The sequence below is a fragment of the Ornithorhynchus anatinus genome, chromosome 1, assembly GCF_004115215.2.
Source record: "Ornithorhynchus anatinus isolate Pmale09 chromosome 1, mOrnAna1.pri.v4, whole genome shotgun sequence".
NCBI lineage: Eukaryota > Metazoa > Chordata > Mammalia > Monotremata > Ornithorhynchidae > Ornithorhynchus > Ornithorhynchus anatinus.
In genome coordinates, this window is record NC_041728.1 from 112,421,938 (window position 1) to 112,449,883 (window position 27,946).

At 47.5% G+C, this 27,946-nt stretch overlaps 1 protein-coding gene across 2 annotated transcripts in view; it reads left to right on the forward strand.

Annotated features, from left to right (window-relative positions):
* ARHGEF26 (Rho guanine nucleotide exchange factor 26) overlaps window positions 1-19,855 on the forward strand; it is a 166,226-nt gene extending 146,371 nt beyond the window's left edge. For both annotated transcript variants that reach the window (XM_029071943.2, XM_029071950.2), the window contains 3 exons: window positions 15,552-15,619; window positions 18,285-18,389; window positions 19,547-19,855. In XM_029071943.2, the coding sequence (XP_028927776.2) occupies window positions 15,552-15,619; window positions 18,285-18,389; window positions 19,547-19,689 (316 nt within the window). In that variant the 3' untranslated portion in view covers window positions 19,690-19,855. The remainder of the gene's footprint in view (window positions 1-15,551; window positions 15,620-18,284; window positions 18,390-19,546) is intronic.
* The last annotated feature ends 8,091 nt before the right edge of the window (window positions 19,856-27,946 follow it).

The window sequence follows — 27,946 nt, forward strand, 5'->3', positions numbered from 1 at the left end:
TAGCTGCCCGCCGAGCAGGGAAGCGCACAGGGCAAGAGCAGTCCCGGCACCAGGGGCTGGATATAAAGATATCCCTCTCCGATGAGGCTTTGCACAAAGTAAGCACTCAGTAAATACATAATAAATAATAATAATAAATAAATAAATACAATTGAGTGAATGAATGAATGAGGGAGGTCCACAGTAGTCATGATGGTGGGGGCTGGAGGTGGGGACAGGGCGACCCAGCAGGAGCAGACACTGGCACCTACCCTCAAATGAACCAGGAATGTGCTCTGCTCCCCACATTTGTCTCTCCGTCCCCCTTACCTTTGGTTTCCTCCTCTCCTCCCCTCTTCAGTTAGCGTTTTTTGTTGTCTCCTTGCATAAAAACTTCTTAAAAGTTTCATTTAACTAGGTTCTTCCACACGTAAAGGCTGTAGATGCCCGCTGTAGGAAAAGGGAAGTAGTTTCAGTGAAGAAGCAGGCTGGGAAATCTTTTCTCAAGGGGCTTATTGGAAGTTTGCCCACCGACGCTCCCTCCCATCCCCCAACCCCACATTCCAGCCCTTGGGAAGCCTGGCCAAGTGGAGCTTTTGACCCTTTTTTTTAATGGTATTTAAGCACTTACTATATGCCAGGCATTTCACTAAGCATTGGGGCAGATACAATCCATCTGTACACAGGGATTGTATATATGGAGCACATATGGGGCTCCAGTCTTAATTATGGAATTAAGGTTTCAGAGGATAAAGAGTAAGCTCCATAGTGAAGAGAGGGGGAAATAGTGAAGGAGGTTGTATGGTGTTTAGGAGGCGTGCCCCAGCTCTGTTTCAGAGGCATGATCTGGATAAACAGGGAGCAGTGGAGTGAAAGGATAATTAACTCACCAGGAATGGCAGGGCACTCTGAATTCTGGAAACAACACATTTTATTCATTCATTCATTCAATCATAGTGATTGAGCACTTACAATGTGCAGAGCACTGTACTAAGTGTTTGGCAGCATAGAGTATAACAATAAATAGACACATTCCATGCCTACAACGAGGTTACAGTCCAGAGGGGGAGACTAGCAATAATATAAATTTCAGATATGTATATAAGCGCTCATGGGCTGGGAGGGGGGAAAAATAAAGGAGCAAATCAGGGCGATGCAGAAGGGAGTGAGAGAAGTGGAAAGGAGGAATTAGTCAAGGAAGGCATCTTGGAGGAGACGTGTCTTCAATAAGGCTTTGAAGGAGGGGAGAGTCAGATTTGAGGAAGGAGACTTTTCGAGGCCAGAGGTGGGATGTGGGTGAGGGGTTGGCAGTGAGATAAGTGAGATGGAGGTACAGTGAGAAGGTTGGCATTAGAGGAACAAAGTGTGTGGACAGGGCTGTAGTAAGAGAATAGCGAGATTAGGTAGGAGGGAGCAAGGTGATGGACTGCTTTAAAGCCAATGGTGAGGAGTCTTTGATGTGGAGATAGGTGGGCAAACACTGGAGTTTTTTGAGGAGTAGTGAAACACGGCCTTAGCCCCATCTTACTGTGCCCCAGGAAAATAGATCCATTTCCCAAACTGAGGCGGGAAATGAGGAAAGATCATGGGAGCAAATAAATTCAAAGGGCTGTAGGAGAATAAGGAAGAGTATTTTCTTAAGTTCTCCTGCAGTTATACATTACATCCTTCCTACCCCAGCCTTGGCAAGCTTGTCGGAAACTAATTTCCCCCTCATCTCTATTGTTTTGGACTATTTATGTTTCTCTTGCATTGTGGCATTGACTTCTCTGACTTCTAAGGATTGATCTCAAACTTTCTCCTGGATGTGGCCATTATATAAAGTCTATCTGCTCATCTTGTAACAAGCTGGGATTGTTAACAAGACCGTGTTTAAGGCTGGATATATTTACACATAGATCCCGGTTCGAAAGCACAAAGCCAAAATGTTTGACTACGTCAAACTTCATTTTCCTGGACTATCCAAGAGGAATGGGAACCAGGAAAGCCCTTTGTGTCGCTGGGCAAGCCTGGAATACAAACAGCCACAGCTGTGACAGAGACACCAGAGACTGTAGCAGCTCATAGCGTCCCCAGTTTCCTGAGTTCGCAAAAGACTCTTGCTTGGCTGAGTTTGTCTCCGGGCTCCCAAAGGATGAGAACACTTAGGAAATGCTCTCTGGCGCTGTTCACAAGACCCATTTGTCTCTAGGAAATGGGAAATTTGATGTGGTCATTGGGAAATTTTTCTCAAGCTTACTTTCTCTCACACAGACACACACACACACAGATAGACAAAACCCATTCGAAAGGGGTGGGATGAACGATGAACGCGGTATAGACTCTGCAAGCCATCCAAATCATTAATTCCTGGGCCCCTTTGATAAAGGGGCATTGTTTTCAGCAACCCTTCTGCTCTCTTCCTGCCACTGCTAATGGCTTAATTAACCACAGGAAGTGAATAACTTCAAAAAAATGTGTTGATATTTTGGGAAACTGCTTCCTACAAGAGGCAGCATAAACATGAACATCATGCGCTCACACACACAAGCACGTGTGTGTGTGGTATGTGTATTTGGAGGAAAGTTAGGCAATGCTTTATCAGTGGACTTTACACTGTTTAATCAGGAGGTCTTTTTTCCCAGAACAAACATTAATGAATGCGAATACTGTAATACTTAAGATGGGGCTATTCATTAGAATTTTAAGATTGTCACGGTATTAAAGAGATTGGACAAATTTAAGAAGGAAGTAGACCATAAGTTTATTGTGGGCAGGAAATGTGTCTATTATATTTTCTCCCAAGGGCTTAGTTCAGTATGCTGCACACAGTAAGCGCTCAATAAATACAATTGACTGTTAGTTGTGACTAATTCACTAGGGAAAATCTGTGTGTTTTCCAGTTTTAACTCAATATATCAGTGATATTTATTGAGTATTTTACTGTGTGCTGAACAGTAAACTAAGCACTTGGTAGATGGGCACCATAGAGAAGCAGCGAGGGTCAGTGGAAAGAACACCGGCTTGGGAGTCAGAGGATGTGGGTTCTATTCCCTCCTCTGCCACTTGTCCACTGTGTTTCCTTGGGCAAGTCACTTCTCTGTGCCTCGGTTACCTCATCTGTAAAGTCGGGATTAAAAGTGTGAGCCCCATGTGGGACAATTGATTACCCTATATCTACCTTAGTGCTTAGAACAACACTTGGTACATAGTGAATTCTTAATAAATACCATTATTATTATTCCTTGTCCACAAGGAGCTTTCAGTCTGCAAGTGAAGAGAAGCAGCATTTCCTAGTGGATAGGGAAGGGGCCTGGGAGTCAGAAGGACCTGGTCCTAATTCCAGCTCTGCCACTTGTCTGTTGTGTGATCTTGGGCAAGTCACTTAACTTCTCTGTGCCTATTATCTCCTCTGTAAAATGGGGATTAAGACTGTGAACTCTGTGTGGGACAGGAACTGTGTCCAACTCGATTGTCTTAATTGTGGCATTTGTTAAGTGCTTACTATGTGCCAGGCGCTATATGTAAGCACTGGGGTGGATATAAACAATTCAGGTCTTGTACAATGTCTTTCAGCTAGTCAGTCAATCATATGTATTGAGAGCTGTGTGCAGAGCACTATACTAAGTGCTTGGGAAAGTACAATATTCATTCATTCATTGTATTTATTGAGCAGGTACTTTATGCAGAGCACTGTACTAAGCACTTGGAAAGTACACTTCAGCAGTAGAGACAATCCCTGCCCACACCGGGTTTACAGTCTGGAGCGGGAATATGACATATAGCAGACACATTCCCTGCCCACAACAAGCTTACAGTCTAGAAGGGGAGCAGACATTAATATAAATTAATTGCAAATATGTACATAAGTGTGTGGATCTGGGAGGGGGAGATGAATAAAGGGAGCAAGTCAGGGCGACACAGAAGGGAATGGGAGAAGAGGAAAGGGGGACTTAGTCAGGGAAGGCCTCTTGGAGGAGATGGGCCTTTAATGAGGTTTTGAAGAGGGGAAGAGTAATTGTCTGTCAAATAGGAAGAGGGAGGGTGTTACAGGCCAGAGGCAGGATGTGGGCGAGAGGTTGGTGACAACATAGACAAATTTGAGGTACAGTGAGAAGTTTAGCTTTAGAGGAGCGGGGAGTGCGGTCTTGGTTGTGGTAGGAGAGTAATGAGGTGATCTAGGAGGGGACAAGGTGATAGAGTGCTTTGAAGCCAATGATGAGGAATTTTGCTATGAAAGGGAGGTGGATGGGCAACTACTGGACTTTCATGAGGAGAGGAGAAACATGGCCTTTATGTTTTTGTAGAAAAATGATCTGGGCAGCAGAGTGAAGTAATAATAATTGTGGTATTTAAGTGCTTACTATGTGCCAGACACTGTACTGAGCTCTGGGGTAGATACAAGGTAATCGGGTTGGACACAGTCCCTGTCCACATAGAGCTCACGGTCCCAATCCCCGTTTTACAAATGAGGTAACTGAAGCCCAGAGAAGTGAAGTGGTTTGCCCAAGGTCACACAGCAGACAAATGCCGGAGTGGGTTTAGAACCCAGGTCCTTCTGACTCCCAGGCCTGTGCTCTACCCATTAGGCCATGCACTTCTCAATATGGACTGGAGGGGGAGAGACAGGAGGCTGGGAGGTCGGCAAGGAGGCTGATACGGTAATCAAGGTGGGATAGGAGAAGTGATTAGAATAACTTGGTAGCAGTTTGGATGGAGAGGAAAAGGCAGATTTAACAGTGTTGAAAAGGTCGAACTGGCAGGGTTTAGTGATGGATTGAATATGTGGGTTGAATGAGAGAGAGGAGGCAAGGATAATGCCAAGGTTACAGGCTTGTGAGACAGTGTGGATGATGGTGCCATCTATAGTGATGGGAAAGTCAGAGGGAAGACAGGGCTTGGATAGCAGGATAAGAAGTTCTGTTTCTGACAAGTAAGTTTGAGCTGATGGGCGGCCATCTAAGTAGAGATGTCTTGAAGGCAGGAGGAAGTGTGAGTTTGCTGAGAGGGAGAGAGATCAGGACTGGAGATGTAGATTTTGGTATCATCCTCATAGAGTTGGTAGTTGAAGCCATGGGAGGAAATGAGTTCTCCAAGGGAGTGCGTGTGAGAGTGCGTGTAGATGGAGAATAGAAGCAGCGTGGCATGGTGGATAGAGCACGGGCCTGGAAGTCAGGAGGTTGTGGGTTTTATTTGCGGCTCTGCCACTTGTCTTCTGTGTTGCCCTGGGCAAGTCACTTCACTTCTCCGTGCCTCAGTTGTTCCTCTGTAAAATGAGGATTGAGACTGTGAGATGTGGGACAGAGACCGGATCCAGCCCGGTTTGCTTGTATTTAACAAATGGTAGATGTGTTTCCTGCCCTCAAAGACCTTACAGTCTCAGGGAGTGGGGCCAGACGTGCCGCCGAGCCAAATCGACACCCAGGTTCTTGTAGAAGGCTCCCTCAGTCCATCCAACCATAAGTCCTGGAGTCCGCTCAAACGGCATCAGCAAGACCGAGTCACTAGTGGCACCAGTCCATTAGAAAGTTATACAAACTAATCTTTGCCATCTAATTTTCTAACAATCAAGGCTATTTAATGAGTACTTACTCTGTGCAGAACACTGTGCTAAGCATTTGAGAGAGTACAAGATACTGAGGTTGGTAGAAATTATTCCTGCCCAGAAGGAACCTTTAATTAGAATAATAATTTTACCTACACCAAAATTCAACACTAGAGGACTGCAATTCTGTTCTGATTCATAAATTATTCAGTTAGCCCCTGTAAAGTTCTCCAGAGTGCCAGTGCAGTGGAAGCTGAAAATGAAGGATTCGTTTTCATATTCTGCACTGTTTATCTCCAGATCTGCCCCAGAGTTTCAAAGTACAGCATACACCCAGCACTTGTTCCCGTTTAATCAGTCCTGGCTCGTGGTGGATTGCCTTTTTAGTGGTGGCCTCAGCGGGCATTGGGTTATAACTTTTCAGTGGTCCTTTGGAATTTACCCCAGGAAAATGGCAGGCAATAATTGTCGACTGAATCCGAAATACATCTCCAAATCTGCCTCAGAATCTGAAAGTACAGCATAGACCCAGCGCTTCTTCCCATTTTATCAGGCCAACTTTTGGAGGATTTCCTTTTTTAGCCTGTGGCCTCAGCCGTGGGTGGGTTTTAACTTTCCACTGGTAATTCAGAATTTACCCCAGTCAGTTGTATTTAGTGAGCGCTTAATGTGTGCGGGGCACTGTACTAAGCTCTGGGGAGAGTACAATGCAATATAGCAGACAATTCCTTTCCCACAACAAGTTTGCAGCCTAGAGGGGGAGACAGACAGAAAAATGGCAATCAGTAAATGTCAACTGAATCCAAAATACAAGTTTTTAATGACGCCGAGCTTGCGTGGCACCTTGTTTCTTATTCTGAGAATGCCGTCTCGCAGCATTATTTACGGTACCGTTCAGATGCTACATGGAGCACAGAGCTGTCTATTAAACACTAGGCGCCGTCTGGAAGCATTCTCTATAGCCACGGGGGAAGCCGGACCATTTTAATGGCAGAGAAAGGGGCTGGTCCCAGCCCTCCTGGAACGGCTTCAAGAAGCGTTCCGTTTTAGGCAGCAGCAACAAGAAGAGTTTTGTTCCATCCTTGGCAGATGTCTGGGAGAGGCCACCGGGTCCAGAGATGCCGTTCGCTTCCGAGCAGTGTTTCACGAGACTGAAAGATTTTAGCCATCCCGGTGGAGGGCAGAGACAGGCAGGGAGCCCACTAAGTCAAACCCTGGCCTCCCAACACCCCAGACCTGCCCTTGCTTAGGCGAGTTTGCAGGCTTGAGATTCGCTTCCCGGTTTTGTGCGTCAACCTGAAAGGAGCTCAGGTTGATGAACGTTTTGTGTGAAGAGCCTGTTCTGTAATAGGGGAGGCACAAATGCCATCATTTATTATTATTATTATTATTATTATCTGGCTTTTCCCTGCTCTGGTGACATCGCAGAGTAGAAAAAAATATTGATTCAAAATGACCTCTTTGCAACAGTTTTTGCAAGTCAGTCCCCAGCCCTCACTGGATGACTGATGCTTCTGTCTCTGAGTGAGGCTGTTGGAAGTGTCATTTTTGAGTTTTTTAAAAAAATCCTTTGCTAACTTTGGGAAAGGCAGTGTGACTTGATGGAAAAAGTATAAGCCTGAGAGTCGGGAGATTCATTCATTCATTCATTCAATAGTATTTATTGAGCGCTTACTATGTGCAGAGCACTGTACTAAGCGCTTGGAATGTACAAATTGGCAACAGATAGAGACAGTCCCTGCCCTTTGACGGGCTTACAGTCTAATCGGGGAGACAGGCAGACAAGAACAATGGCAATAAATACAGGCTTTGGTTCCAGCTCTGCCACTTGCCTGGTTGGACCTCAGATTCCTCCTCATTGGTAAAATGGGAATAAAATATTTGTTCTCCCTTCCTCTTTGACTGGGAGCTCTGTATAAGACAGGGACTGGGTATCAGCTGATTGATGATGATGATGATGATGGTATTTGTCAAGTGCTTACCATGTTTCAAGCACTATTCTCAGCGCTGGGGTAATCAGGCTAGATAGAGTTCTTGTCCCATATTCATTCAATCATATTTATTGAGCGCTTACTGTGTGCAGAGCACTGCACTAAGCGCTTGGAATGTACAGTTTGGCATCAGAGACAATCCCTGCCCAACAACGGGCTCAGAGTCTAAAAGGGAGAGACAGACAACAAAACAAGTAGGCATTAATACTATCAAAATAAATAAATAGAATCATAGATATATACACATTATTAATAAAATAGAATAATAAATATATGCAAATATACACAAGTGCTGTGGGGAGGGGAAGGGGGTAGAGTGTGTGTGGGGGGGTAGGGGCAATGGGGGAGGGGAGGAGGAGCAGAAGGAAAGGGAGGTCCCAGTCTGGGAAGGCCTCCTGGAGGAGGTGAGCTCTCAGTAGGGCTTTGAAGAGGGGAAGGGAGTTAGTTTGGCAGATGTGAGGAGGGAGGGCATTCCAGGTCAGTGTGGGGCTCACAGTCTTCATCCCCATCTTACAGATGAGGAAACGGAGACCCAGAGAAGTGAATTTACTTGTCCAAGGTAACACAGCAGGCAAGTAGCAGAGCCGGGATTAGAATCCAGGTCCTTCTGACTCCCAGGCCTATGCTCTATCCACTATGCTGCTCTTAGCACAGTGCTTGGCACAAAATAAGCATTTAACAAATTCAACCCTTAACTAACTTGCACTTCAGGAAAGGAACTCCAAGCCACCATTCATTCATTCATTCAGTAGTATTTATTGAGCGCTTACTATGTGCAGAGCACTGTACTATGCACTTGGAATGTACGAATCGGCAACAGATACAGTCCCTGCCCTTTGACGGACTTACAGTCTAATCGGGGGAGACGGACAGACAAGAACAATGGCAATAGAGTCAAGGGGAAGAACATCTCATAAAAACAATGGCAAATAAATAGAATCAGGGTGATGTACATCTCATTAAACAAAATAAATAGGGTGATGAAGCTATATACAGTTGAGCGGACGAGTACAGTGCTGAGGGGGTGGGACGGGAGGGGGGAGGAGCAGAGGGAAAGGGGGGAGAAGAGGGTTTAGCTGCGGAGAGGTGAACAGGGGGATAGAGGGAGCAGAGGGAAAAAATGGAGAGCTCAGTCTGGGAAGGCCTCTTGGAGGAGGTGAGCTCTCAGAAGGGCTATGAAGAGGGGAAGAGAGTTTGGCGGAGGTGAGGAGGGAGGGCATTCCAGGACAGTGGGAGGACGTGGCCCGGGGGTCAATAAATATGATTGATTGATCGAAGGGAGCTCTGTCTAGCTTTTCCATCATTATTAAACTGATGCTTACACCTTAGCATTCTGAAGTCCCAGATGCTCTTGGTATCAAGTGGATGCTCTTGGCCATCAGCTTTAAACAGCTCTCTTCTCCCTACTTATCCTTGCTCCTCTCCCACTAAGCTCACACACTTTGGACCTCTAAAGCCAACCTACTCATAGCATCTTATCCTTGTTTCATTCGCATCCAACCTCTTACAACCCTCTCTTTTGCCCAGAACTTCCTTCCCCTTCACATCTTGCAGAGCAATGCTCTCTCCATCTACACAGGCCTTCTGAAGTCACATCTCCTCTAGGAGGCCTTCCATGATTCATCTCTCGTCTCCTCTCATTTATTACGACATAATGGATAGAGCACAGACCTGGGAGTCAGAAGGTCATGGGTTCTTATCCCAGTTCCACCACTCATCTGCTGTGTGACGTTGGGCAAGTCACATCACTTCTCTGTACTTCAGTTACCTCATCTGTAAAATGGGGAATCATACAGTGATACAATCATATAGTGTAGCCTGGCACAAATGCCACAATTATCATTGTTATTACCCCCTTACTGTCACTACAGGCCCTCTCATTCACATAGACGTTTGGCCACTCACATTCCCAATTTTTTTTGTGTATGTGTGTGTGGTATTTGTTAAGCGCTTACTATGTGCTGAGCACTGTTGTAAGCACTGGGGTAGATACAAGATAATCAGGTTGTCCCACGTGTGGCTCACAGTCTTTATCCCCATTTTTCAGATGAAGTAGCTAAGGCACAGAGAAGTTAAGCACTTCTGTACTCTTTACACTATATACTTCATTTCTACTTTATTTCTTCCCCACGATCTGTGATTCCTTTTAGCATTTGCCTCCCCACTAGGTAGTGAGCTCTTTGACAGAAGGGATCATGTGCACTAATTCTGTTGTGCTCTCCCAAACTCTTAGCTCAGCGCTCTGAACAAAGTAAGTGTTAATATTAATCCTAATCAATAGTATTTGAGTGCTTACTGTGTGCAGAGCACTGTACTAAGATTTTGGGGAAAGAACAGTACGACAGAGTTGTAGACATTCATTCATTCATTCATTCATTCATTAGTATTTATTGAGCACTTACTATGTGCAGAGCACTGTACTAAGCGCTTGGAATGTACAAATCGGCAACAGATAGAGACAGTCCCTGCCCACTGAGGGACTTACAGTCTAATCGGGGGAGACAGACAGACAAAAGCAATAGCAATAAATAGAATCAAGGGGATGTACATCTCATTAAAACAATAGCAATAAATAGAATCAAGGTGATGTACATCTCATTAAAATAAATAGGGTAATAAAAAAATATACAAATGAGCAGAATATATACAAATGAGCGGAGACATGATCGCGTAGACATGATCGCTACCCTCAAAGAACTTAGTCTAATGGAGGAAACAGACATTAAAGACAGACACTGGGGAAGCAGCATGGCCTAGTGTATAGAGCCTGGGAGTCAGAAGGACCTGATTTTAATCCCAGCTCCATCTGTCTGCTGTGTGACCTAGGGCAAATCACTTACCTTCAGTGCCTCAGTTACCTCATCTGTAAAATGGGGATTAAGCCTGTGAGCCCCATGTGGGACAGGGACTATGTTCAATCTGATTTGCTTGTATCCACCCAGAGCTTAGTACAGTGCCTGACATATGCTAAGTGTTTAAATACCACAATTATCATTATTAATGATAATAAAGTTGCAGTTAAGAGAGACTCAACCAAATACAAGGCTATATTTGTATGTAAGTGATGTGGGGAGGGTAAGAATACTCTTGATTTTCCTGATCGAAATCCAGCATGGAGCAACCCTCACTCACCGTGCGTTGAAATGAGCAGAGGGTTAATGGCTGGCTGGGGTGGGGGAATGGGGGCACTGGGGTCACCTCCAAATTTGGTTGCCTAATTTTTTCAGTAGTGTTGCTTGAACGCCTGGTACATGCCCAGCACTGTACGCGGAGCACTTGGGAGGATGTTAGAGGTGCTGTTGCAGTCAAATTCATTCATTCAGTCATATGTATTGAGCGCTTACTGGGTGCAAACCACTGTACTAAGAGCTTGGGCGAGTACACTACAACAACAAACAGACACATTCCTGCCCACAATGAGCTCACAGTCTAGAGGGGGAGACAGATATTAATGTAAATAAATAGATATGTACAGGTATACTGTGAGGATGGGAGGGAGGTTGAATGAAGGAGCAAGTAAGAGCAGCGCAGAAGGGAGTGGGAGAAGAGGAGAGGAGGGCTTAGTCAGGGAAGCCTTCTTGGAGGAGATGTGCCTTCAGTAAGGGAGACAGGCACAGAATGAATTTCCAACAATAGAAAAAAGAGATTGGGCAGATGGACGAGTGGAATACAGGTCTGTGACACAACTGGCTCCTGTAACCTAATCTTAAAATGTTGTGAAGTGGAGCAAATTTTCCTGTAAGGAACAATTCCTTAGCTTGGGGATTGGTTCCTGAGCAAGGGTTGGGTATTTTATATTTAGTAATAACTGTGGTATTGGTTAAGTGCTTTCAATGTACCAAGCACTGTTCAGAGTCCTGAGTAGATATAATGTCTTCAACTGAAACACAGTCCCTTTCCTATATGGGGCTCACAGTCCAGCTGGGAGGAAGAATACCTATTTAATGCTCATTTTACAGATGAGGAATCTGAGACACAGGGAAGTTGGGTGACTTAGTCAAAGTCACTCAGCAGACAAAAGACAGAGGTGGGATTAGAACTCAGGTCTCCTGACTCTCAACCCTATGTTCTTTCCACTGAGACGTGCTGCTTTCTTTTTCTGCTAGATTTCCTTGCTAATTTTTACCACTTTCCTGGATTCGTGGACTCCATCAATTAAAACATCAATCAGTCAATCAATGGTATTTATTGAGCACTTTCTATTGATCCCTAGGCTAACACTTGGAAGGGAACAGTACAACAGAATTGATAGACGTGCTCTTTGTCCACAGTGAATTTACAGTCTAGTGGGGGAGACAGACATTAATATAAATAAATCATTTAGGGATAGTTGTCTAAATGCTATGAAGCTGAGGGTGGAAGCAGCGTGGCTCAGTGGAAAGAGCCTGGGCTTCGGAGTCAGAGGTCATGAGTTCGACTCCCGGCTCTGCCACTTGTCAGCTGTGTGACTGTGGGCAAGTCACTTAACTTCTCTGTGCCTCAGTTCCCTCATCTGTAAAATAGGGATTAAAAGTGTGTGAGCCCCACGCGGGACAACCTGTTTACCCTGTATCTCCCCCAGAGCTTAGAACAGTGCTCGGCACCTAGTAAGCACTTAACAAATACCAACATTATTATTATTATTAACCAAAGGGTATGGACCCAAGTGCATGGATGATGCCGAAGGGAGAGGGAATCAGAGAAAGGGGACTTAACTGGGGAGCACCTCTTGGAGGAGATGTGATCTTAATAAGGCTTCGAAGGTGGGAAGAGTGGTAATCTGGTGTATTCGGAGTGGGGAGGGAGTTCCAGGCCAGAGGGAAGACGTGGGAAAGGGGTCGAGAGCGAGATAGACAAGATGGGGGCACCAGAAGTGTGCCGGCTGCGCTGTAGTAGATGATCGGAGAGGTAAGGGGTGAGGGGGAGAGCTGAGTGAGCTCTTTAAACAGGAGTAATGAGGAGTAAATGTCAGCAAAGAGGAGAGAGGGGGCTGTGTGCTATTGGTGATGGGAAGGAGAGGAGGAGAGTGTCCCGATCACCGCCCACAGCTGCTGCTGCTGCTGCTGCTGCTGCTGCTTTGGTTGCTCCTGCAGTCTCTGTCACTGGTCCCCTTCCCCTTCTGCCCCTTCAGATCCAGCCCCTGGCCTCTGTGGCCCCAGAGGACCCCTCAGCACCAACATGATCAACAGATAATAATAATGTCGGTATTTGTTAAGCACTTACTATGTGCAGAGCACTGTTCTAAGCGCTGGGTAGATACAGGGGAATGAGGTTGTCCCACGTGAGGCTCACAGTCTTCATCCCCATTTTACAGATGAGGGAACTGAGGCCCAGAGAAGTGAAGTGACTTGCCCACAGTCACACAGCTGACAGGTGGCAGAGCCGGGATTCGAACAGATGAGAAGCAGTAAGACGTAGTGGATAGAACACGGGCCCGGGAGTCAGAAGGTCAAGGGTTCTTAACCCGGCTTTGCCTGTTGTGTGACCTTGGGCAAGTCATTTCACTTCTCTGGTCTTAAGTTACCTCATCTGTAAGATGGGGATTGAGACTGTGAGCCCTACGTGGGACAGGGACTGTGTCCAACCTGGTTTGTTTGTATTCACCCCAGCGCTTAGTACAGCGCCTGGCACATAGTAAGCATTTAACAAAAATCATCATTATTATTCTTTCACAGGAGTGTGCAGAGAAGAGGACAGAAAACCTGGGAAGGAGGGGGAGGAGTTACCTATTACAGACTACACGGGCCTGATGTCGATAAATCCGGGCTGTTGTCATCAGCCTGGAAAAATGGGGTAAATGGGTAGATATCCTCAGTGCAGTTGATGGTAACTCGAAAGGATGTCAGTAGAGGACTGCAAGCTCTCTGTGGGCAGGAATATGTCTGACGACTCAGTTATGTAGTACTTTCCCAAGCACTTAGTACAGTGCTCTGCACAGAGTAAGTGCTCTATAAATATGATTGATTGATTGAGTAATGCGGTAAATTAATGATCAGATCGGGGGTGTTTGGGAGGGTGTGACCTAAGGAGAAGAAAATCACAAGGGGCCAGAGAGGGGAGATGGGATTTCAGAAGGGCAATTGAAAATGGTGAGAGCCATAGTAGTGCATTAAAATACTTGTGTGCAGAGCATTGTGATGAATGCTGAGGAGTATGCTGATGGAAATGAGACATAATAATAATAATGTTGGTATTTGTTAAGCACTTACTATGTGCAGAGCACTGTTCTAAGCGCTGGGGTAGATACAGGGTAATCAGGTTGTCCCACGTGAAGCTCACAGTCTTCATCTCTATTTTATAGATGAAGAAACTGAGGCCCAGAGAAGTGAAGTGACTTGCCCACAGTCACACAGCTGACAAGTGTCAGAGTCGGGATTTGAACCCATGACCTCTGACTCCCAAGCCCAGGCTCTTCCCATGTCCCACGTCTCTTCCACAACCTGATTCCCCTGTGTCTACCTCAGCGCTTAGAACAGTGCTCGGCACATAGTAAGCACTTAACAAATACCAAACAAATACCAGTATTATTATTTGTTAAGCACTTACTATGTACCAGGCACTGTACTAAGGGCTACGGCGGATACAAGGAAATCAGGTTGCACACAGTTCCTATCCCCCATGGGGTTCACAGTCTCCACCCCCATTTTATAGATGAGGTAACAGAGGCACAGAGAAGTGAAGTGACTTGCCCAAGGCCACACGGCAGACAAGCGGTGGACCCGGGATTAGAATCCATGTCTTCTGACTCCCAGGCCTGGATTCTATCCACTACATGAGATGGGATAAGTGCTTGGATTAATGTGGCAGCAATTTGGATGAAGAGGTCAGGGCAGATTTTAGCGATGTGTAGGTTTTCCCAACAGGATTTTAGAGATCGTTTGAATATGTGGGTTGAATGAGAGAGAGAGAAGTCAAGGATAATGCCAAGGTTATGGGGCTTGTGATACAGGAAGAATGGTGGTCCTTTCTACAGTGATGGGAAAGGCCAGGGTTTGGGGGGAAAGATAAAAAGTTCTGTTTTCCAGAGAGAGGAGAGACAGGCAAGGGATGTTTGTGTTTCATCAGCTTCATTTCAGATCAAGAAGCAGCATGGCTCAGTGGAAAGAGCCCAGGCTTGGGAGTCAGGGGTCATGGATTCGAATCCCAGCCCTGCCACTTGTCAGCTGTGTGACTGTGGGCAAGTCACTTCACTTTTCTCTGGGCCTCAGTTATCTCATCTGTAAAATGAGGATTAAGACTGTGAGCCTCCCGTGGGACAACCTGATTACCCTGTATCTACCCCAGCGCTTAGAACGGTGCTCTGCACATAGTAAGCGCTTAGCAAATACCAATATTATTATTACTATCAAGCTGCTGTCAGGTGCTCCACCACTTTTCTGCTGTGTAAACTTGGACCAGCCACTTAACTCCTATGCCTCAGTTGCTGTCCCCTCCTTTACCCCGGGATATCTCAGGGGAGGAGGGTTTGGTGTTTGTGTCTCTCCCCAGGGGAGAGGCTCACTGCCCTTCTTCCTACCCTCTCAGGATAAGGAGCAGAGGAATAAAAAACGGTTGGGAACAGGAAGATATAGATGGGACTTTGGACTGTCAGTTCCTCCAGGGAAAGAAGCTTATATTATCTTTCCCTTTCAGCAGCTTGTATGGCGCTTTGAACCAAGTGGGAACTAAAAATACCATGAGGACAATTGGTGGGGGTGATCTGAGGATTGTGGAGAGCTGGGGGGACGTGAGGGGAAACGAGGGATGGATTGGGGCTTGGAGTTAGGGTCTGCGCAAGATGGGATGACGGTGGGAGGGAGGACGATAGAAATTGTAGGATCACACAGGGCTCCTCAGTGAATTCGGACTTCGAAGAGCAGCTCCCACCCTGGGGCCTGCCTCACTGAAAATGTACCAGGTGGGCTGAATGAGACGTGGGGAAGCTAAGGAATCTGAAGGCTTTTCAGCTGCCAGGGAAAACAGCGCTTAGCAGCAATGACATACCTCTTTTTTTTTTTTTTTGGTTTAATGAGCCAGAGTTTCTAGCCCACAGTCCAGAGGTCACAGGTCATTTTCGAAATCTCCCTTTCCGCTTCCAGGAATGAACGTGCCCGCTGGATAACTGCCCTGGGACACAGCAGTGACAGACAGGACACAGACCGGACAAGTGAGTACAAAAACTTGCCAAGACAACTCAAGTGCTTTGCCTCCTTGTGGACCGCCGAAAATTCACTTCATTAAGAGCTTAAGTGACTCCCCCGCCAAGACGCTTCCTTTTACAATGCGTGATCTTTTTATCCTGAACTCATTTTTACTATCTTGGTACTGATTCCTTCCCAATTTCCTCAATACCCCAACTCTTCATTCGGTAACCCTCAAGTTAATTTTTTTCAACCCATTAGACAAACATTAGCTCCCCACTAGATTATAAACTCCTTGAAGGCAGAGATAATGCCTACTTTATTGAATGTGACTCTCCCAAGCGCTTAGTACACTGCTCCGCACTCAGAAAACCCTCAATAAAAACCGTGGTTTATCATAACATCCTTGTGGCCAGGGTTTTTGTTTATTTACTCTGTCCTGTTGGACTCTCCCAAGCGCTTAGTACAGTGCCCTGCACACAGTAAGCCCTCAAAAAATACCATTGGTTGATCCTAAGCTCCTTGAGGCCAGCGTTTTTTTATTACTGTGTTGTAATGGACTCTCCCAAGCGCTTAGTACGTCTACTGAGCATAAATAAGTGCTCAATAAATGCCATTGATTGATTCAAAATGGAAACTGGTGGTGAAGTGCAATCTTCAGGACCGCATGGCCACAGTGCTGTGGTTGGATGCCTCTCTAACTCACTGACTGTGAGCTGCTACGTCTCCCAAGAATCCTGAACAGGTAGCAGAGTTCCTAGGATATGGCTTTGTTCCTACGGAACATTAGGAGAGAACTGAGTACTCTGGAGCTGCGATATAGTTTGGGAAATTCATAATGTTAATTGTGGTATCTGCTAAGGGCTTACCCTGGGCCAAGCCGTGGACTAAAGTGACGGGGTAGATACACGATGTCGATCACAGTCCGACCTGGTGTAATGTAATGTAATCTTGTAATGGTGTAATGTAATCTTGTAATGCGAACGTCTTTTCGAAGGGAAGGATCTGAATGGATCCACAACTCAGATTGGAGGCGAAATCCTCGTATTTCATTCATTCATTCAATAGTATTTACTGAGCGCTTACTATGTGCAGAGCACTGTACTAAGCGCTTGGAATGTACAAATCGGTAACAGATGGAGGCAGTCCCTGCCCTTTGACGGGCTTACGGTCTAATCGGGGGAGACGGACAAGAACAATGGCAATAAATAGAATCAAGATAGGAAGCCTTCTCAGTGAGCTTCTGATGTACTTTCGTCTGTTTCTGGAAGTGGATTTAAAAAGCATTTTCTAGGCCTATTTAGAAGTCCAGTCTGAGTTTTATCTCTCTCCTTCATTGTAGTTTTGCTACTCACACACAGGTTTGCTGTTGCACTTGGGGAAAACTGGCACCTTGCCCGGCATGTTTCACTGTAGAGTTAACTCCCGTGTTAAGAAATACCACAAAAACAAGCCATCCATTGTTGTATGCAGATGTCCTTGGTCTGCAAGAACTTCACCTCTTAGTTCACGTGTGACCGAAAAAGCCAACGCACTACCCACAGCCGCGGCACACAAAGATCCGTCCCTTGGGTTGTCGTGTTTAATGGGCAGCACCTGGGCTCTTTTCTCTTTTACCTCCCCGTCTCTCGTTCCCTCTAGAGCTTTCGCTCAGAAAGAGCCATTCCTCCGGTGATTTCAGCAGCCTAGCTGCCGTGTCATCGACTCGGTGTTGCAAAGCTTCTGGGAGAGGTGCAAAATATGACAAGGGGTCAAGGTCTGTCCTCCACAATTGACTGCCGGTTTTCAGCTGGGGTGCAGCGGTGTCTGAGGCTTTGTTTTGCCGTATCCTTAGAACGCTTCCTCTGGCCTCCCTGCCTTTAATTTCCCAGTTTGAGCTCTCCCTACGGCAGTTGTTTGGCTATCCTGTTGTTTCGTTCTCCTCATGTGTCGCACCCAGCCAAGCTGTGAAGTTAGTCTAGCTTCACCTTTGTTAGGAACACTTCCAAATGATGCCTTTCTATGTTCCCTTTGCTCACGGATCTGCATGATATCCACCCCACCCTTAGCCTCACAGCACTTATCCTTTTAGTCTGTCACTTCCCCTACCTGTAATGTATTTTAATGCCTATCTCCACTCTAGACTGAAAGCTCTTCGAGGATGGGGATTGTATCTACCAATTCTATTGTCGCACTCCCCCAAGTGCTTAGTACAATGCTCTGCACACAGCAAGTGCTAAACAAATACCACTTATTAGTCAAACCATTTTCATCAGCGTGGCTCAGTGGAAAGAGCCTGGGCTTCGGAGTCGGAGGTCATGGGTTCGACTCCCGGCTCTGCCACTTGTCAGCTGTGTGACTGTGGGCAAGTCACTTCACTTCTCTGTGCCTCAGTTACCTCATCTGTAAAATGGGGGAATAACTGTGAGCCTCACCTGGGATGACCTGATGACCCTGTATCTCCCCCAGCGCTTAGAACAGTGCTCTGCACATAGTAAGCGCTTAACAAATACCAACGTTATTATTATGATAAATTTTCAAGTTTACAAATTCCCTCCTAGGGTCTCCCGTGTCTCGCTCATAGAGTTTGCTGTTTGTAGGCCTTGAAATCTGCCAAAGATGTGAGAATGACAGTGTTGATTTTCTAAAACGGTAAATCGCTCTTCCCTCCTCTGTTGCTCCTTGAAGTAGTGTGTTCCTTTTCCTCCTCAGCGCTGACTCAGGTGGAAATCATCAGAACATACACCGCCAAACAGCCAGACGAGCTGTCTCTCCAGATGGCTGACGTGGTGCTCGTTTATCAGCGAGTAAGCGACGGTGAGTGAGCGTTCTCATTAGCGTTCTCTTAACAGAGAAGCAGCGTGGCGCAGTGGAAAGAGCACGGGCTTTGGAGTCAGGGCTCATGAGTTCGAATCCCAGCTCTGCCACTTGTCAGCTGTGTGACTGTGGGCAAGTCACTTAACTTCTCTGTGCCTCAGTTCCCTCATCTGTAAAATGGGGATTAAGACTGTGAGCCCCACGTGGGACAACCTGATTCCCCTGTGTTTACCCCAGCGCTTAGAACAGTGCTCTGCACATAGTAAGCGCTTAACAAATACCAACATTATTATTAGCGACCTCGGTCCACAGCCGGCCGGGCAGCACGAGGAGGAGGGAGGAGGTCTCCGCGTCACGCAGTGCTCGCTGCTCTCATATGGGCCTCGCAAATCTCAGCTTGGAGCTCAAAACCGGTCTGCTCGTGGTCACCATTGGCCCTGCCGACGGGAGTGTGTCCGGCCGGGGTGGGGGGTGTGTGGATTGTTTCGGGTAGAAACTCGACGTCCGGTTTGTGGTCGCGTTTCTGAACCCGGAGGATGTCTCCCTTCCTCAGATGGGCTGCCCGTCTCAGCAGCATTTATTAAGTGTTAACTGTGTGGAAAACACTGTACTAAGCGCTTGGGAAAGAACGCTACAACAGAGTTGGTAGGCTCGATCCCCGCCAACCGGGAGCTGTCGGTTTAGGACCTGTGCGCCGCAGAGACGAGGGCAGAGCTGTCAGCTGACGGTGTAGTGGGTAGAGCACAGGCTTGGGAGTCAGAAGGTCATGGATCCTAATCCCGGCTCTGCCACTTGTCTGCTGTGTGATCTCAGGCAATCACTTCACTCCTCTGTGCCTCAGGTTCCTCATCTGTAAAATGAGGATTGAGACTGTGAACCCCATGTGGGACAGGGACTGCGTCCAACCTGATTTGCTCGTACCCACCCCAGCGCTTAGTACGGTGCCTGGCACATAGTAGTGCTTAACAAATACCATAATTATTAGTATTATTATTATCTGCTTCTTACCCTTGGCCCAGAGGGAGCTTGGGAATAGTCGAGTCCCGAGGTAGGGGGCTGGAGGTGGGCCAACGGGCATGTGTTCCCACACACTGCGCTGGAACTCACGGCGGGCACGTGGGCGGGCGTGAGGATGCTCTGCTTCCTTTCCCTCCCAGGCTGGTATGAAGGGGAGCGGCTGCGAGATGGAGAGCGGGGCTGGTTTCCCACGGAATGCGCCAAGGAGATCACCTGCCGCGCCACCATAGACAAGAACATGGAGCGGATGGGACGTTTGCTCGGACTCGAAACCAACGTGTAGCCCCCCCCGGGCTCTCCTCTCTTCGCGCCCCAACCTCGCCAGCGAGACCTACCCTGCAGCCCAGTGCCGGGCTGGGTCGGTTTGCGGCCGGGACCGATTTTCGGCTTTCTAAAATTGGGCCTATTTTATTGAACGACAATAAAACAGGAAGTCCGTTTTCTGTAAAGAGCTGCTGTGTTCTCTCAGGAGATTAGTGGATTGTGTGCAGCCCAGGGTAAGGCGGTGCACGCGATGCCCCCCTGCGCACACGTGGTGTCCACAGGGGGAACGCACGCTGTCCTCGGGCAGCACGTTACGCCTACAGACGGCAGCAAGGGCCTGGCTGCGCGCCTCCCTTCTTTCCTCTTCAGCCTCTCTCGTGCCTGAGACGTCCTAGCCGGGAGCATCAGCCAAGCTTCCCGTTTCCGCTGTGCCCTCCCTGCCTGTAGCCCTCCGATCCGGCCACGGCATCGGGGAGGGGGCAGCGGGTGGACTTTTTAACTTCGATTAAAACACGATTTGAATCCCGCCGAATCCCTAGGTAAAGCAGAGGAAGTCTAGAGGACGGCCAGATGGGAGAAGGAATGAAGTGTCGGGGGTTTGCCCAACAAGAGGAAAAGTGCAGTAGGAGCTTCTAGGGTGTTCGGGTTCCCGGCATCCTTCTGAGCAGGGTTGGCTTTATCTATGTGGAATAAGACTCAGCGCTGTGCATGGAGGAGAGTTTTTGGTAGTGAATAGCCGGTTAGATGGGGATCTGCATCCCAGTCTGTGTCTCCCTGCTCCGCAGTAATAGATTCCGCACCCACGGGCCCCCATCCCCGCGAGGGTATCGACGGAACATTTTTGAGCCTCCCAATTATAGGTTTTTGCTCATTTTGTCACCGTCCCCTCATGATGATGAAAATGCTCCCCCTGCAGGAACCGGGAAAGGACGATCAGGACCCAGAGGATCCTCTTGGAGGTGTGGAATACCCTAGTCTTACATCGAGGTGTAACGTATAATAATTGTATATTTGTTAAGCACTTACTATGGGCCAGGCAGGAGCTGTTCTCAGCTGTGGGGTGAATCCTAGGAAATCAGGTTGAATACAGTCCCTGACCCCAACGGGGCTCAGTTCCACGGGCACGAAGAGCTTGGCCGGTTGAATTTGGAAGTCAGCAGCCTTATTGTGGGCGTTCCTGCCCACAAAACCACCCCTGCCTAATGAAAATTTCAGAGGGAAACAGTTAGAAATACTTTGGGGTTAGTTTTTTCTGGAACCCCACGATGCCAGGGATGGAAGCTGTTTAGGGGACCACAGGGAGGAATTTTTTTTCTTCTCCCGTGCTACTCTGGAGGGGGTGACCGGGCTCCTGGCTAAGCTTCCATTCATTCATTGTCTTATTTATTGAATGCTTAATGGGTGCAGAGCACTGTACTGAGCACCTGGGAGAGTATTACGGGAAGCAGCGTGGCTCACTGGAAAGAGCACGGGCTTTGGAGTCAGAGGTCATGGGTTCGAACCCCGGCTCTACCACTTGTCAGCTGTGTGACTTTGGGCAAGTCACTCAACTTCTCGGTGTCTCAGTTACCTCATCTGTAAAATGGGGATTAAGACTGTGAGCCCCACGTGGGACAACCTGATTCCCCTGGGTCTACCCCAGCGCTTAGAACAGTGCTCGGCACATAGTAAGCGCTTAACAAATACCAACATTATTATTATTATTATAATAAAACAATAGACACATTCCCTGCTCACAACGAACCCAGCCACACTTCTTCCTCGCCTCTCTCCGTGGTTCAGCACTGCTGATCGGGGACCGGAGGTCCTGCTGGCCACAAGCGGCAGGAGGCTCGGCAGGAGGGCCTCCAGGCCCCGTCCCTGCCTCATTAGCCAAACTGAGATTCCTCAGCAAATGGGGTCGAGTCGGAAGATTGCGGGAGCGCTGCGAATCACCTCCCACCAGATGGGCCCGGTGGTCAGCGGAGTGGGAGAAGGCCTCTGGTTGAAAATGAGGTCACCGTATCTGTGGAGGAGAGGTTGCCGACTGTAATATATTTCAGCGGCACTGTTGATAAACGGGGTTTAAGTTCTCAGCTTTATGACGAGAAGATTAGGACGAGCCAGCGAGAACGACAGACGCTAGAAAGCGGTAATATGAATCCTGTGAATTCATTTATAATGATGAAAATTCACAGGCGGAGAAAAACGGTCCTTTTTAACAGTCCGAAGTACTGCTAATTCTAACAAAGTTGCATTGTTGTACTGGCCGGTGCATAATATCGTAACTTAATGTATACATCAAGCTACGAATGCTGTATGGTTTTAAAATGCTACTGCATATCTTTTTATACCTAGCTAGCAATGAGATGGACTTTGAATGTTTGTTAACATGTGTTCCCGAACTCCTCACCCAGTTGTACAGAAGCAGAACGAAATCCGTTGTCACGCGTGAGGCCGCCAGACCCGATCCGTGTTTCCTCCAGGCCGAAGCTGCAGTCTCCCAGGTCAGGTCAGTTTCCCGAAGGGGCAGAAAGACACTTTGCTTTTCTTTCAAATCCATCTGCAGGCAGAGGACTCTTTCCATAACACGCCTGTCGATTTTTGCTAACAAGTTGATTTTTTTTTTAGCTAAGCCCACTTCTACAGAAAAGGGCAAACTTGTCAGTGACACTGACGCACATCCTAGCACGGTGGTGTGCGGCGAGTCAGATGGTTTATTGGAAGACTAACAGAGGTGGAAGGGAGCTCCCATCCATTCAGACGTGAGCTCGCTTACGGTCTCTCGGTGTCTCCGCGGACCACCACCCCTCCCTAGGCTGCGGGGGGTTCACTCCCGTGTGACTCCATTCTCGTTTTCCTGGGGAATCACCAACCCAGACCCAAACGCTTAGGCAAGCCTCAGATCTGCTTGGCTTAACGGAATTCGGGCTATCGTCCGAACTGTCTGGGCTTGGACAGGAGTCCCACGTAGCACCGGGCTCATTCTGCTCCACCTCAGGTTTGGCAGTGAACTGCTCTGACTTTAATCGCACAATGCGGTAGCGATGAACTGCTGAAACAAACTTTGGAGTCTCAGATGAAGCCCCCAAACCTGTGCATTCGTATTGAGTCTAAATTTGCCCTCGAAAGGAGTCGCGGTTATATTTCCCACCTGCCGGGGAGCGAGGAAAAACTGCCCCCCGAGAAGAGGTAAGTTGACGTTCGGCTTTGATGCTCTCCCCTTGAAAGTGGGGTGTGTAGACAAGTTTCATCAGAGATGCACTAAAGCGCTGTGTCGCCTTTGTGGATCAATGGATGGAACAGTAAAATCTTCATAGAACGTGAACCAGGCTTTTGTATGTTCATTTTTCACCTGCTGTACAAGATCCATACGCATTTTTGGTGTTTGTCAATAAACAAATCCAGTGGGGAACAATGAAATGAAAAGAGCAATATTATACATTTGCTTTCACGTCTTTAATTCACAAAGCTCTCTCTTGTTTCAGCGTTAATTTTCATTACAAGAGGCCTTGTTGGGATAAGGTTGTCTTTGTGGGTTTTGTGATGCTGTAGTCATTATCTAAGGGGCCTGGTGAATGCAGATGTTATAATTCTGTCCGTTGAGCACCCGTTTTGAACCAAGCCCTGTTTTAGGGCTGGGGTTTGCTCTGGGAGTGCAGTCTAGCGGAAAGAGGACAGGCCTGGGAATCAGAGGACCCGGGTTCTGATCCCAGCTCTACCACTTGCCTGCTGTGACTGTGGCCCAGTCACAACTTCTCTGGGCCTCAGTTTCTTCATCTGTAACATGGGGGTTCAATGCCTGTTATTCCCTTAGGATGATGATGGCGGGCATTTTGAATCAGACCTTTGGGAAGTGCCAAGGCAAAAGGACTTTTCAATCGATCGATCTATCATACTTATTGAGCACTGACTGTGTGCAGAACGCTGTCCTAAGCATGCGGGAAAGTACAGTATAACAATATAACAGAGCTGGTGGACACATTTGCTGGGTGACGTGTTCCCTGGCAGCAGAAGCCAGGGACTACGTGGTTAAAGCCTGCCTCCCCCTCTAGACTGTAAACTCATTATGGGCAGGGAACACGCCTGCTAATTCAGTTGTATTGCACCCTCCCGAGTGCTTAGTACAGTGCTCGGTACATTTGATTGATTGGTGCTTACTATTAAAGCAGCAATTAGCCTTCCTCAAAGATTACACTCAGTCCAATTGCCAAGACAATTTGGGAAGAATGTGCTTTTCATTAAAAACGGGCACCACGGGACACAAACCTTCTTAAGCTGTCCTGCCAGGCACGCCGTCGCCACTGTTGGAAGCAGGACACCTGTCCAGGCGGAACCTTGGTCGGACTCAGGGTGGCACTCACTGCTGGTGGACTTTGGATGAGCTGATGGGTTTTTCATCGTGCATTTAATAATGTTGGTATTTGTGAAGCGCTTACTATGTGCAGAGCGCCGTTCTAAGCGCTGGGGTAGATACAGGGTAATCAGGTTGACCCACGTGAGGCTCACGGTCTTTATCCCCATTTTACAGATGAGGGAACCGAGGCCCAGAGAAGTGAAGTGACTTGCCCACAGTCACACAGCTGACAAGTGGCAGAGCCCGGAATTCGAACCCACAACCTCTGGCTGCAAGACTCCCCAACTAGCCATCGTTCCCCGAGGTGGAGGGGAAGCGGAGGGGATCCTGGATGGCCTCCTTCATGGACAAAGCACCTCTGATGTGGCCTGGCGTCCGGAGAACAGGAGCAAGAGCCGGGACCTCGGTCGTGCCGCGGCTTGGTCTCCCCCTTGTCAGCTGTGTGACTGTGGGCAAGTCACTTCACTTCTCTGTGCCTCAGTTCCCTCATCTGTAAAATGGGGATGAAGACTGTGAGCCTCACATGGGACAACCTGATTCCCCTGTATCTCCCCCAGCGCTCAGAACGGTGCTCTGCACGTAGTAAGCGCTTAACAAATACCAACATTATTAACTCATTAAGAGCTTACTATGTGCCAGGCACTGTAGTAAGGGCTGAGGTGGCCACGAGCCCCAGGTGGGAAATGAGGCTTTGGCCATCATATCTGCGCACAGCAGTGTGGAGCAAGGCCTCAGTGGTCAAGTAAATAATTTGTATTTGTTGAGCACTTACTGTGTGCAGAGCGCTGTACTAAGCGCTTGGCAAGTACTATTCAGCAACAGAGACTATCCCTGCCCACAGCGGCCTCAAGGTCTAGAAATTCACTTAATGTCTCTGTGCCTCAGTTACCTCATCTATAAAATGGGAATTAAGACCATGAGCCCCATGTGGGACTTGGACTGTGTCCGTCCAACCTGATTACCTTGCATCTACCTTTGCGCTAGGAACAGTGTTTGGCACATAGTAAGTGGAAGCAGCCTGGGGTGGTGGATGATGCACGGGCCTGGGAGTCAGATGGTCGTGGGTTCGAATCCCAGCTCCGCCACTTGTCTGCTGTGTGACCTTTGGCAATAATAATGACGATGGTATTTGTTAAGCGCTTACTATGTGCCAAGCACTGTTCTAAGCACTGGGGTAGATACGAGGTAATCTGGTTGTCCCACATGTGGCTCACAGTCTTGATCCCCATTTTACAGATGAGGTAACTGAGGCACAGAGAATAAGAATGATGGCATTTGTTAATAATAATAATGTTGGTATACCGTATGCAAAGCACTATTCTAAGCGCTGAAGAGAAGTTAAGTGACTTGCCCAAAGTCCCACAGCTGACAAGTGGGGGGGCTGGGATTAGAACCCATGACCTCTGACTCCCAAGCCCGTGCTCTTTCCACTTCACTCCTCTGGGCCTGTTTCCTCATCTGTAAAATGGGAATTTGAGACTGTGAGCCGCACGTGAGGCGAGGACTCTGTCCAACCCAATATGCTTGTACCCTCCGGCACATAGTAAGCGCTTAACAAGTACCATCATTATTATTAGAGTGCCTGGCACATAGTAAGTGCTTAATGAATACCAGAATTATCAAATACCAAAAAAGCAAACCAAAGAAAAAAATGAGGTGCTGGAGAACAAGAAACTGCTGGTCCAAAGGTTATCTGTCTGCTCTGAGTTAGGCTCCTCCTTCAAGAGCCTGGGCCTGGGAATCAGAGGTCATTGGTTCGAATCCCGGCTCTGCCCCTTGTCAGCTGTGTGACTGTAGGCAAGTCACTTCACTTCTCTGGGCCTCAGTTACCTCATCTGTAAAATGAGGATTAACTGTGAGCCTCACGTGGGACAACCTGATGACCCTGTACCTACCCCAGCGCTTAGAACAGTGCTCTGCAAATACCAACATTATTAATGGTATGTTTAAGTGCTCACTGGCTGCAGAATATTGAAGATAAGCACTTGGGAAAATACATAGAGTTTGTAGAGTGGGTAGTTCCTGCCCACAGGGAACTTTAGGCTACCGGAAGGAGCTTACCTGGCAAAGTCAGGGTGACCAGAAGAGCTGGGGAAGGTCCTGCACCAGGTGAGAAGCGGTTCCCCGACACTCCGAAGGAGATGGGGGTAGGCGGGCGTATTGATTTCATCCCAGCAGAACACGACGAAGAGAAATAGTTACTGCTCATCCGTGCTCATCTTGAAGGACTGACAGGAGGAAAACTTCCACTTTCAATGGGACAACGGAGCAGGCACATCAGGCATCGTGAGTTCCCGTTTCCAGATGAAGTAAGTGCCTTGTGAAGTCTCCGTTACCACACGAGTGCTAAATCAACAAGCTACTATTTTCAGAAACAGCTCCTGCTTTATGTATCACGTCAAGTGGGTGTGAGGGGATTTTAGGACCTGTCTGACCAAGGCGGAGGTGGGGAGGAGCCCCGTGAGCTGTCGATGTAGAGTAACGATGTCATTATTTTATTTGTTAAGCATTTACTATGCATGAAGTAGGGTTCTAAGCACTGGGGTGGATATGTTTATCAGGTTGGACACAGTCCCTGTCCCCCAGGGGCCTCACAATGTAAGTAGGAGGGAACAGGTATTTAATCCCTATCCTACAACTGAGGAAACTGAGGCACAGAGAAGTTATGTGACTTACCAAAGTCACATGACAAAGCAATTGGCAGAGCTGGGATTATTAATATTAGTAATTAATTATGGCACTTATTAAACTCTTACTATGGGCCCAGCACTGTTCTAAACATCGGGGTAGATACCAGTTAACCAGATAGGACAGAGTCCCTGTTGCACATGGGGCTCACATTCATCCCCATTTTACAGATGAGGTAACAGGCCCAGAACAGTTAAGTGTCAAGGTCACACAGCAGATGTGGTGGAGCAGGATTAGAACCTCAGGATCTTCTGACTCCCACCGCCACATGTGCTATTCACTAAGCCACACTGCTACTGCTTAGAGCCCAGCCTCTAAGAACTCTTCCCACTAGGCCACACTGCTTCTCTGGGCTCATACTACTGCTTTTCGGGAACGTCAAGCCTAAACAGAACCCATTACTCTAGGGTCAGGCACTACATTATTACCTGAACATCACTGATGTTTTATATGATTCTTAACTTCAGTCATTCTTCTCTGTTACCGTAAACTCTTATTTTCTTCTCAGTTGGGGTCCCCATTACCGTAGTCTGGCTGGCTGTTTGGCTCTGATGTAGCAACTCCGACTTTCAGAGCGCAGAGGGTGTTAACTGCTGTGATCTGGTTGATGATGATGGCGTTTTTTAAGCGCTTACTATGTGCCAAGCACTATTCTAAGCACTGGGGGAGATACAAGGTCATTGGGTTGTCCCATGTGGGACTCTTTACTCAGAGAGAAGTGAAGTGACTTGCCCACAGTCACAGGGGACAGGTGAAGGAACGGGGATTAGAACCCATGACCTCTGACTCCCAAGCCCATGCTCTTTCCACTGAGCTACTGATGTTCTGGTGTACCGGGAATAGCCAGGGAAAAACCGCAGTCATTCAGCCCTGGGGTCCATGGACAGATGTGCTCTTCCTCCTGGTAATGTTAGCAATTTTCTAGACTCCTAATACAGAAAAAGCCACGTGGACTAGTGGAAGGAGCCGCAGGCCACTTAACTTCTTAGTACCCGTTTTCTCATCTGCAAAATGGGGACTAAACACCTATTTTTGCCTCCTATGTAGACTGTGAACCCCATGTGGGACAGGGACAATGTCCACTCTTACTCTTGAATCTACCCCAGGGCTTAGTACAGTGCTTTGCCCACAGTAAATGTTTAACAAATACCAAAATTATTACTATCATGCGACCAACCTAATGACAGGTAGAAAAAGCTTCCCAAAAGCCATGTGTCAAGAAGCAGTTTGGTATGGTGGAGATAGCACGGAT